At 57.7% G+C, this 11,267-nt stretch overlaps 2 protein-coding genes across 5 annotated transcripts; one reads left to right on the top strand and one right to left on the bottom strand.

The window, feature by feature from the left end:
• Positions 1–1,229: 1,229 nt before the first annotated feature.
• Npb (neuropeptide B) lies at positions 1,230–1,906 on the top strand. Of its 2 annotated transcripts, none has more exons than XM_052193913.1 (2): positions 1,230–1,534; positions 1,646–1,906. In XM_052193913.1, exons 1-2 carry the CDS (start codon positions 1,304–1,306, stop codon positions 1,736–1,738), a joined length of 324 nt encoding a protein of 107 aa, XP_052049873.1. In that variant the 5' UTR covers positions 1,230–1,303; the 3' UTR covers positions 1,739–1,906. The 2 variants fall into 2 exon arrangements, with proteins under 2 accessions (XP_052049873.1, XP_052049872.1); XM_052193912.1 differs by having other exon boundaries at positions 1,235–1,534; positions 1,610–1,906.
• A 1,287-nt stretch (positions 1,907–3,193) lies between these two features.
• On the bottom strand, positions 3,194–11,216 carry Pcyt2 (phosphate cytidylyltransferase 2, ethanolamine). Of its 3 annotated transcripts, none has more exons than XM_052196181.1 (14): positions 11,057–11,216; positions 9,006–9,094; positions 8,402–8,563; positions 7,800–7,866; positions 6,740–6,824; positions 6,491–6,535; positions 6,140–6,193; positions 5,569–5,707; positions 5,089–5,171; positions 4,721–4,798; positions 4,469–4,534; positions 4,231–4,296; positions 3,995–4,083; positions 3,194–3,886 (listed from the first exon to the last, which is right to left on the bottom strand). In XM_052196181.1, exons 1-14 carry the CDS (start codon positions 11,143–11,145, stop codon positions 3,784–3,786), a joined length of 1,215 nt encoding a protein of 404 aa, XP_052052141.1. In that variant the 5' UTR covers positions 11,146–11,216; the 3' UTR covers positions 3,194–3,783. The 3 variants fall into 3 exon arrangements, with proteins under 3 accessions (XP_052052141.1, XP_052052142.1, XP_052052143.1); XM_052196183.1 differs by having other exon boundaries at positions 3,788–3,886; positions 3,995–4,091; positions 4,198–4,296; XM_052196182.1 differs by lacking the exon at positions 6,140–6,193.
• Positions 11,217–11,267: the final 51 nt, after the last annotated feature.

Genomic DNA, 11,267 nt, shown 5'->3' with positions numbered 1-11,267 from the left:
GCCAGAGGCTGTCCTAGCCATGTTCTGGCTCCTGCACACGCCATACCTCTCTTACGTGTCACCCTCTTATGTCCAGTATTTGAGCCACTGTTGGCTAAAGACAGGCAGAGAAGGTTCCTAGGCCACACCCCCTGGGGTAGAGTGAGCAGGGAAGTTGCTTGCCCAGGTCTTCCGGAAGGCTGGAGCCTGAGCTCAATACTTCTCCCCAGAAGGGACAAGTCCAGTAGCAGATCTTCGACCATGAGCATGAAACAAAAATAACTTCAACCTAGCACTTGGGAAGATGACTTATTTCTTCCAAGTTCAAGGCCAATCTGGGTTGTAGAGTGAGACCCTATTGGTGAGTCTGGGACAGGACCGAAGAAGAAGCCAGGTGTTCCCCGTGGTGGCTGATTCTATGTTAACGTGACATAAACCAGAGTCATCCGAGAGGAGGGATCCTCAGTCGAGAAAATGCTCCCCTAAGATCAGGCTGTAGGCAGGCCTATAGGGCATTTTCTTCCTCTTGATAATTTATTTACATCTTATGTGTGTGGATGTTTTGCCTGCAAGCATGTCTGTGCATGTGCATTACCCCCGTGCCTATAGAGGCCAAAGGAAGGCATCTGACCCCCTGGAACTAGAGTTACAGACAGGTGTGAGCTGCCCTGTGAGCCGCCTCTGTATGGTGCTGGGACTCCAACGTGGGTCCTCTGGAAGAGCAGGCAGTGCCCTTAACTGCTGCCCTCTCTCCAGCTCGGAAAAATCCTTAGTGGTTGTTGAGGGAGGGCCATATGATTATGAGTGGTGCTACCCCTGGGCTGGTGGTCCTGGGTTCTGTAAGGAAGCAGGCTGCGCAAGTCATGAGGAGTGAGTGCCTCCGTGGCAGGCCCCTGCCTCAGCTCCCACCTCTGTGTCCCATTTGAGTTTCGGCCTTGGCTTTCCAAGACAGACTTTGACTCAGGATATGTAAAGCAAATAAACCCTTTCCTCCCCAAGTCGCATGGTGTTTCATCGCAGTAATATTACCCTAACTAAGATGGCTCCACATTCCACCCTTGGACACTGATACATCTATCTGGTCGATAAAAGGACAGTTCCACTTGAGGAAAGGAGAAACTACCCCATCTGTGACATGAGTGCTCAGGCCTCGCAGGGTGTGAGAACCCACTGATTGTCCACTCTGCAGCCCGTGCTCCACTCCTGTCGCCCGCTCCTCGTCCCCCTCCCTGCCTCTGTCCCCGCCCCCATTGTAAATATAAAGCCCTGCCTGGTTCGCAGACCTCAGCGCTCTGTCCTGCCTGCCCCTGCCACTCGCAGCTCCATGGCCCGGTGGAGGACGCTGGTGGCCGCCGCCCTGGCGCTGCTCCTGCCGCCAGCCCTCGCGTGGTACAAGCCCGCGGTGGGACCCCACCACTACTCGGTGGGCCGCGCCGCGGGGCTACTGTCGAGTTTCCACAGGTTCCCGTCCACACGACGCTCCGAGTCTTCAGCACTCCGGCTGGGAACAGGACGTCTGAGCAACTTGGAGATGCGCCCCGGCGTCAGGAGCCTCGTGAGTGCCAGCAGGCGGTGGGTGGCGGGAGCTGGTGGGACAGGGGCGGGCCCTCAGCCTCCACCGCCTACCCAGGCCCTGTGTGTCAAAGATGTGACCCCGAACCTGCAGAGCTGTCAGCGGCAACTCAACAGCCGAGGGACTTTCCAGTGTAAGGCGGACGTCTTCTTGTCGCTGCACGAGGCTGAATGTCAGAGCGCCTGAGCCCTGAACCCCAATCCAAACCTCGACGCTGCGGCCGGTGACCCCCCCCCCCAATAGGTCCTGTTTTGCTTGAAGTAGCACAGGCCCTGTGGGCTTTGGCTCCGGTGGCCCCCAACTCCCACCGTCCTCCATAGCAAATGGCTAAATGAATAAAGAAGCAAAACTGTCTCTGCTAAGGGCTGCTGGAGATGGAGCAGACAACGCTGGCAGGTGCCCCTGTGCGTGGGTGCCTGGCTGAGCGGAGCCCCGGGTGGGTCTTTCCCTCTTCTACAAAGCCAGAAAGGGAATAGAGCCCCACCTGACTGAACAGGTGATTCCCCCCTCCCCCCCTCCCCCCCTGCTTAAGCAGTAGGCACTGGGCATACATAGGGCTTGCAGGCCATTTAAAACACCCCCAAAGGATCCTCAGACCCTACCATTCTGCCCCTCAGTCTTTCAGAGCCACCCATGTCAGCTCGAGCGGTAGATTCTTAGAAAGCCCTGCTGTTCCTTGCCTCACCCCAGGTGAAGCTTCCCCTGACTCCCCCCACCCCCAAAGGCCTTGCCGGACTTAGCCCCTGTGTGTGCAAACCAGGAGGGCAAGGGCAGAACTGCACCGGGCCCTTAGACCCACCCACCGCGCCTGTACAAGATTGGCCTGGCTTCCTTTCAGAGGGACAGGGCTCAGTGGCCTGCCTGGTCCGCCCTCACGTTCTGCGTCACAGAGCCAATTGGGCAGCTGACTTCAGTTCAGAATCCCAGCTGTTTGTCTCTTGCCCCTTTCCCTCCAGCCCAAGGCAGCCCACAGGTGCCAGGCCTCGAGTACCTGAGCTCTGGTCTGAGCACCTCTCTGGCATCCCCCTCTCTGTGGAGCCCTCACCAGCCACACCTCACCCAGAGGCCATGGGTGGCACAAGACCATGCCTGCCTACTTGCACAGTGTCGCCCTGGGGACCGGCCCCTCAGTCCAGGCAGCAGCACAGATGGTTTCCCTGACCTGAGACTGCTCAGGGTATTTCACAACCCTGGGATCTTACCCATTCCTAGCAGGCATCAGGGCTGAAGTGAGGAAAAAATGCTAAGGACTATCCAGGCTGAAGGTATGTGCCTTCTCCAGATCCTGACTCCAGGTCTGAAACATTCACAAAGGTCTCCCCTCAAAGGGAGGAGACAGGGCAAGCCTATTGGCTTCAGCAGCCTACCCACCATGGGACAGGAGAGTTCCACCAGAATCGGTTTGGGAGGAGCCTGGGCCTCACTATTCCTGTCAGTTGCTTTACCACTGAGCTAGTCTCCACACAATCAACCACCACGAGGCAACTACAGGGGCCTCAGCAACTGCTGGACTCTGAGCCACGGGTACGTGTGCAAGCTGCCCAGCTTCCTGGCCCGGCTTTCCCTCCCTTTTCTAAAGCTCTTGCAGTGGGTGGATGTGAATGGGTTTCCTGCTTCTTCCCAGGCTGGGAGCCCACAGGGCACTTCCCACAAGGCTTTATTCAGTTGAGCCATTGAGGTACAAGATGAGGACCAGGAAGTCTGTGCAGAGGACAGCCATGTTGGCCCAGCCGTCAGGGCAAGTGCATCTTCTAGGAGTCAGGAATGGGGTGCTAGAACGTGCCCCAAGGCAGAGAGTGCCCCCGGGCAGGGGGGCCCAGGAACAGAGGTCCCCAAAGCCTCTGGACCTTTCACCCAGGCTCGGTGGGCAGACGTGCAGCTTCCAGTCAGGCAGGGGGGGTCTCCCCAGCCAAGTCTGGGCCAGTGGCAGTTGGAACCCATGGATGCCAAGGGTACACAGCCACACCCCTCCAGTCATAGGCGTGTCTGCTTATCCTGTCCACGGGCTGCCTCACTGGGCTAGCTACCCTCTCTGAGCAGCTCAGTGGAAAGAACTGAGCCTGTGGCAAGGCGGCGCCTCACAGGCAGGGAGGACCAGCACCCTCAGCAAGGCCAGTTTCCTTTGCAATTGTGTGAGCTGACACCAAGACACAGAAGCAGGGCAGGGCAGGAAGGGAGGAGGTGGGTGCAGGGCATGGGCGTGCGTGGATGACGTCCGTCTGTGTCAGAAGCTAGGCAGTCTCCCCTCCAGGCCAGGCCTCCTGCTGCTTCATGGCCTCCAGAAAGGCCAATTCCTTGGCTTCCTTCTTCTGATTCCGTGCTTCATACTCCAACCTGAGACCAGTCAGGCATAAGCTGGTTCTCTCCAATACAGGGAACTGCCCACTGCCAACCCAGGGGAGGAGGGGTAGTAGAGGGGGAGGGGAGGAAGAGGGGACACACCTGTTCTTGATGATCCTTTGCACAATCAGGTCTGTAGTGAGGTCACTGCCACTGTCAATCTGACAGAAGATGCCTCTTCTCTTGGGCTCCTGGAGGCCTCAATGGGAAGAGAAGTGGGAGATGAGCGGTCTCTTGACCACAGAGCACCCCAGGTGCCCCTCTACCCACGGGAGCCCAGTACCAGCAAGGTTGGTTGCACTTACTTCCCAGAGGCAGCCCAGGCCGGGGCAACCCACCTGGTAGGGGTCAGACCCATCCCTGTCGGGTACAATTTCTGTCTTCCCATGACACACCAGGTCCACCTGGAAAGGGAGCAGGGTCAGGAGACCTCCTCAGAGTCGCTATGCCACCACTGACAACCACTTAGGGCTAGCCCAGACCCAAGAAAACTGGTCCAGATGGGCATAGGCAAGAGCCTCTAGGAACGTTGGCGTCATGTTGTTCTGCTCAAGAGACCTTCAAGCAAAGCCTCACCTTGAAGTGATTCAGGAGCTCTGCTGTGACGGAGTATGGCGCCCCAATTACCACTTCTGAAACATACTGCAGAAACACAGCCAGTGAAGGAACTTCCTCAGTCCTCATCTCTGGGGAGCTAGGGCTAGAAGGTGGCAGAAGAGACCAGGGGAGCCAGCAGGGCGAGGCAGCAGGCAAGGGGGACCCTCAGACTCCTCAGTACGGGAAGAAACCACACCAATAGGGCCCGGCCCTGACTCCTAGTCCACTTACCCGGCAGGCCAGCACGCTGAGAGTCCGCTCGTGCAGGTTCATGATGGGGTAGTTCTTGCCCTTGTACCGGTTTACTTCCTAGGGCCAGTGAGTTTGGCTCAGCTGGAGGGCAACTGAGCGGTGTCCTCCCTCCCAGCTGGCTGCCGTGGGCAGAAGCTGGGAAAAGGACCTCTCTCATAGGAACACCCTAGGCAGGGCCATCCCGGACTCCAGAGAGAACCAAGCTTGCCTTTGCTGGGCACCCGGAGCCTCCTCACTCCTTTAGAGGCCACCTGTGCCCAACACTGACCCCAGCAAGGTCCCTTGAGGGACCCCATGGCCCACCAGCTGATGGGGTGCGAAGGAGCAAGCAAGGAGAGGACAGAGACCTGGTCAAAGTGTAGGCCGGCGATGACGTAGGGCCTCTTGGCTAGCTTGTGCACCTCTTGCAGGAAGTCCACGTGCCCGATGTCTATGTCCAGATTAAGAAGCAGTAACTAGGTGTTCTTGTGACCCCAGCACTTGCATGGTGGAGGCAGGAGTATTGCAAGTTCTAGGTCAGCCTGGACTACACAGGAAAATTCTGTCTCAAGAAAACAAGACTCAGGGTTGTAGTTCAGCAGGAGATCGCTTGCCTCAGGTATGCAGAGCCCTGTGTTCCATCCCCAAGCCCATGAACAAAGAGGAAGACAGCCCAGGTAGCAGTAATGGGCTAGTAAGGGAGGGGCTGTCCCCAGCAACCGGTACCCGAGGGGCTCCTTGCCATTCTCCCTGACGAAGGCCACACCCATGACAACCCAGCTCAGCCCCGGAGCCTTGGAGTCTAAGAGTCCCACTCTGTAGCATGACTCTGGGGCGGCAGAGGATACGGAACAGGTCAAAGGCGCCAGCCACATAGATGACCGTCTCCCCGGGCTGGGGCTCCTTCCCAGAAGCAAACTGGATGATCTTCTGGGATGTCTGTAGAAACTGGGACACCCCTGTCCAGGGGCTCTGCCCACCAGGGCACTGTCAGTCAAGAGAAGGAACCAGTCAGTGCTAGAGGCTTCTGTGTGTGCCCCTTACCCAGGACCCTCCCCTTGGTCGATCTTCTGAGCCCAGGGCTCCCTGTACCCCTATCGTAGGTGTGGGTGATGGGAGATGTGCAAAGAGCATTACAGGCTGGACTCCCCCCAACCCCAGCCTGCGAACAACCCAGCAGCACAGCTGGGGGCTGTGTCCAGGCAGGCACTTGGGGCAGGGGCAGGGACACACCATGGTAAGGCCACGCAGGACCACTGTAGCTAGCAGGACTGTGGCTCCACCCGGTGGCCACAGAAGATACTGCAGTCAACACCAGCTCTGCCTAGCAACACACCACCAGGAGCAGGCGCAGAGCCCAGTGGCCAGCAGACACGGCCCTCTGGGGGACCCGGCACCCTGAGGCCACCATCTGGTCACCTGGGAGGAGACTTCTGAGGAAAGTGTGTCCCCGGCAGGTGTCGGGTGAGGGGGCTACAAAGGGAGAGAGGGCCAGGCCATTTGGTTAGATGCCACCTGTAGGTGGGCACTCCTTGCTCCTCCAAGAAGTGGCTACTGGGACTGGCCACCTCTTGCCTGTCCTCCCTCCCAGCATCCACTAGCTGGCCAAGCCTAATGGTCAGTACCTGGTCAGCACTGGGAAAGAGAGGGAGGAGGGCACACACTGAAGCTCTGGGCCAAGCTTTCCCCGTGGGAAGTCTAAGCGGGGTGGGTGGGTGGGAGTGCCAGCCGTATTTCCAGAGTGGCCTCAGCAGGCCAGGCTGTGCTCACCTTGCCAAAGCTGTCAGCATATTCCCGGTACTCAGAGGACATCTCCTGTACACAAGGGCAAGAGACTAAGGAACCTTGCCCCCGACTGCCACCCCAGGGCCAGCAGCACACCACGGCCCCGGGGCCCACTAAGGGATGGTCGGGGAGAGAGAAACAGGATGAACCCGAGGGCGGTTAGGAGGTGCCCTCCCTCCCAGCTGTGTCCTTAACCCGGGGACCATATCCCAGACCCCATTCCTTCCGACTCACCTGGCTACTATGGTGGGCCTTGGTCACCAGCAGCATGCGACCCACGAGGTCTGTGGTGGACACGCCCTGGGTGCGTTTGCACTCTCTGGGACAGAGGTAAGGTGGAGGTTTTCATCCAGGGTACACACTCCTGAGGACACCTGATACACCTGAGGGGCACGACCCTAACCCAGGACAGCCCGCAACAGGAAACCCGCCTGGGGCAGGAGTAATGGACGCATATTGGTGACAGGCAGAGGGTCGCTTGGCTGCACAGCGTAATTCCACGAGTTAGGCAGGCCACATTTAGGACACAATGGCTCTGGCCCCCATTCCAATGCGGTTCCCTCTGGCCTCTAGTACACCCTGGCCCAAACCCTGTATGCGCTTCTGGCTGCTCTGTCGCTGCAGGAGGAGCCACTGGCCACAGTTGGCTCTTTAAATTATAGTTAATTAAAATAAAAAGGCAAAGTCGGGCGGTGGTGGTGCACGCCTGTAATCCCAGCACTCTGGGAGGCAGAGGCAGGTGGATTTCTGAGTTCAAGGCCAGCCTGGTCTACAGAGTGAGTTCCAGGACAGCCAGGGCTATACAGAGAAACCCTGTCTCGAAAAAAACAAATCCAAAAAACCATAAATAAATAAATAAAATAAAATAAAATAAAATAAAATAAAATAAAATAAAATAAAATAAAATAAAATAAAAAGGCAGCTCTCCAGGGGCACTGGAGAATGGCCGGCCCGGAGTCTACGGATGCCCTTAACAGTGCCAATGGACACCGCTGCCATTCCGTCCGGCAGAATTTTGCCTGGCAGCACCGCAAAGAGGCCCTGGGGCTGACCACGCAAAGCACTTTCCACACCCGACCAAGGGCCCAAAGGCCTTGCAGGGTGCGTCAGCACAGCAATGAGAGCTAGGAGGGGTCCCCCTGAGCCCCGCTCGAGAGCTAGGAGGGGTCCCCCTGAGCCCCACTCGAGAGCTAGCAGGGGTTCCCCCCTGAGCCCCCCTGAAGAGCTAGGAGGGTCCCCCTGAGCCCTCTCGAGAGCTATCAGGAGTCCCCCTGAGCCCCACCCCTGGACCTACCTGTACCTCCCAGCTTGCTTCACCTCTTCATAGGTGTCTCGGCCATCTACTGTCAGCGTGATGTCATCTAGAGGCAACACACACATAGAAACGGATTTGTGTCTTTTTTTGTTGTCATTTGGAGGTGGGGCGGGGGCATGTCTTGCTATGTAGCCCAGGGTGACTGGAACTCTTTTTATGGAGGACAAGGTTTCTCTGAATAACCTTAGCTGTTCTGGAACTTGCTTTGTTTATAGAACAGATGGCCTTGAAGTCCGAGATCTGCCTGCCTCTGCCTCCAAGTGCTGGGATTAAAGGCGTGTCTCCCCCCTCCCCCGCCACTGCAGTTAATCAGGAACACTTAATGTCCCTTTCAGCCTCCTCTGCACTAATGCTAAGTTGATAGTTATGTGCCATCAGACCAGGCTCATAACAGGGATCTGCAACTCAGGGAGCAGACTCTTCATCCCCAGCGTCCTCTCCCCTTTGCCATTGCTCTGGGGATGGCCCCAGAGCTTTCTTGCATGTGCATAGGATGAGGTAAGATGAGTGGCCCGCTGTCTCTGAGATGCTGTCATCAAGTCTGACTGCCCAGCCCCCACCTCCAGACGCTGCCCACTCACTGCCGTGAACACAGAAGTCACAGTTGTGCTTGTCCAGTGTCTCCAGTGTGGTGACGTAGGGGGCGGCGGGCACCACCTCGTCCACCCACTTGATGGCCTGCACCATCTTGTACCTCTCCTCCTGGGTGAACACCGGGGGCCCCTTGTGCTTCGCAATCTCCTCTGGGGACCAAGAAGGGGATGGGACAAGGTAAGCGCTGTCCAAGTCTTCAGGAGCCTGGCTCTCAAGGCCGCACAGTGTGTGAGGCATGTGGCGATACATCTGGCATCAGCCCGTCCACAAGGCAGGACCCTGTGCCAATAACTTGTCCTCTGGCCAGCATGTGTGCTCAGAGTATCTGCTGGCCTATAACTAAGAATAGGGACCATTCTCTTCTGTTTCAAGAACCAGGTTAGGGGCAGACAATAGAGCCATCCCGTGCTACCACAGCTCTCCTTAGCTGGGCCCAGGCTGTGTTACTTACTAAACTCTCCGAGTCCACTGTGCTCTGGGGAAGGATGCAGGAACCATTCTGCCCACTCCCCTATCCCACCCTACCCCACCCTGAGCCCTACAGGCTTAATCCCTTGGAGTGAGACTCAGGCCCAGCAGCCCACACCTTACCGTCAGTGTGTACGCCCACGATGAGGTAGTCCCCCATGGCCCGCGCCTGGCGTAGCTGGTTGGAGTGACCATAATGTACCATGTCATAGCTGTGGGGAAGGACAGGGCAGTCGGGTCCTGTACTCATTTTGACAGGAAACTGGGGGGTCTCAAGTGGAGTGCAGCTTTGCTCCTTGAGAAGCCCCGAGCAGGGCCCCTAGCCCTGATCCCAGAGCGCTGGGCTCAAAGAAGGGAAGTCGGTTCTCACCTGTCCATACGCTAGGTACTGGGCCTAGGGCAGGACCCAGTCAGTGCCAGGCAGCAAGAATGACAAACACAGGCACAAGGATGGAGCTCTCCAGACAGCTGTCCACTGACAGATGTTTAGCCATTTCCCATGTCCCAGACTGTCTTTGCCCTGTCAGTGCCTCCTCCTGCTACAGACACGCATTTCAAGCTCTTCTGTTCTTTTTTCTCTCTCTTTTTTTTTTTTTAAGACAAGTTCTCATGTAGCCCAGGCTGGCCTCAAACTCACTAGGCCAAGAATGACCTTCAACTCTTTTTTTTGTTTTTGTTTTTTGGTTTTTTTGTTTGTTTTTTCCGAGACAGGGTTTCTCTGTATAGCCCTGGCTGTCCTGGAACTCACTCTGTAGACCAGGCAGGCCTCGAACTCAGAAATCTGCCTGCCTCTGCCTCCAAAGTGCTGGGATTACAGGCGTGCGCCACCACCTCCCGGGGCAATCTTTAACTCTGGACCATCCTGACTCCACCTGCTGGGGTCCCCACCCAACACCATCCGTTTGGTGCTAGAAAACATCCGCAGGACTTGGCGCATGTAGGGCAAGCAGCTGAGCCACATGCCCAGCCCGCAAGGTACAGGAGCTTGTCCAGGATTTGAACATGGATCCTCCCGCACCCTAAACAAGAATAGTGCCCCCCACCAACAAGCCACACTCGCTGGGCTGCAGAGTGAGTCCCAGGGCTACAGAGAGAAACCCTGACTCAAAAACCAAAACCAACCAACCAACCAACCAAACAAGAGAAGACTACAGACTTGGAAGCACTCTGTTCTTCCCCACACACGTGTCCCCACCCCCACAGCCTGCCTTCGCTCTTGGAGAGAACAAGTGCCTGTCACCTGGCCCTGAGCTTTTATCCCCAAATCTAGGCCTGGCCATAAGTACTTTGTCAAGGTCAAGCTATGCAGAAGCCAGCGACATGCGGGGCACTGAGGGTGACCGAGTGTGTACTGAGACCACCCATACGTATTCTTCGCCATGGGCCAGCGCTGGGCCACAGGTTCTGCCCTGCTTCCTCTAGCCCTGGTGGGGTATCATCAGGTGAATGCCGCAGTCAGTGTACAGGGCGGGCGGTGGGACGACAATAACGGGTAAATTCCGGAACAGCCCTTGTGCCCACTAGACAGACAGGGCACGGTCAGAGGTCAGAGTCTGCATCTGGGATTGTGGCACTAGGCCCAGTATTGTGGTGAGGACAAGGTCATAGTCCACTGACACGAAGTCAAAGCCACTGCTGGGGACTCGGGTGCAAAGGAGCAGAAGGGGGCTGGAGCTGTAACTCAGGACGGAGCACCACCCTGAACATATAGTGCACAAGGTCCCATCCTCAGCAACAACCCAAGAACGAACAAGAAACGCCTGTTCCGCCCTGAACCCCTGAGGAGCCCTGGGGGCCCTTTGGCATCCCTTCTCATCCAACGGGGGTAGGCACAACGAGGGGCTAAAAGATGGTTAAGTTAGAGAGGCCAACATCTCTTCAGCTTGTTGACAGCTCCGGGACTTTGTTAAGGAGGCGTCACGGGCTGATTTGCCAGCGAAGCTCTCAGCCTTCCAGCCCTGGTAACCTGGGTCCACCCGCCTAAGGCGGACAGACGGCCGGGGCCGCATTTCCGGTTGCCGGGACGAGCGCCTTCCGACGCACCCGTGTCCGCAGGCTACACTCCTAAGGGACCGGAGGCCAGGTGGCCTCGAGCGGCCTCGGAAGACTCGGGATCCACCAACGGCCGGTGCGTGACGCCGAGGTGACCGCCCTCCCCTCGCCGCCCTACTCACCAGCCGTCGCACCACACCCGCACGGTGTGCTGTGCCCCCGGAGCCCTCAGCCCAGCGGCGCCGGCGGCCCCGTGCCCGTTCCGGATCATGGCACCGGAGGTCCCCCCGCAGGCCCTGGCAGCTCCCGCGACACACAGTGCCGCCGCCCCGCCCTCGACGCTTGCGCGTGCTCACGCGGGTCTCACCCGCTCGGCGTAGCCAATCGCGTGCG

This window comes from Apodemus sylvaticus, chromosome 10 (assembly GCF_947179515.1).
Source record: "Apodemus sylvaticus chromosome 10, mApoSyl1.1, whole genome shotgun sequence".
Taxonomy (NCBI): domain Eukaryota; kingdom Metazoa; phylum Chordata; class Mammalia; order Rodentia; family Muridae; genus Apodemus; species Apodemus sylvaticus.
The sequence above is the reverse complement of the archived record's forward strand: the minus strand, read 5'-3'. Positions and strand labels throughout refer to the sequence as shown.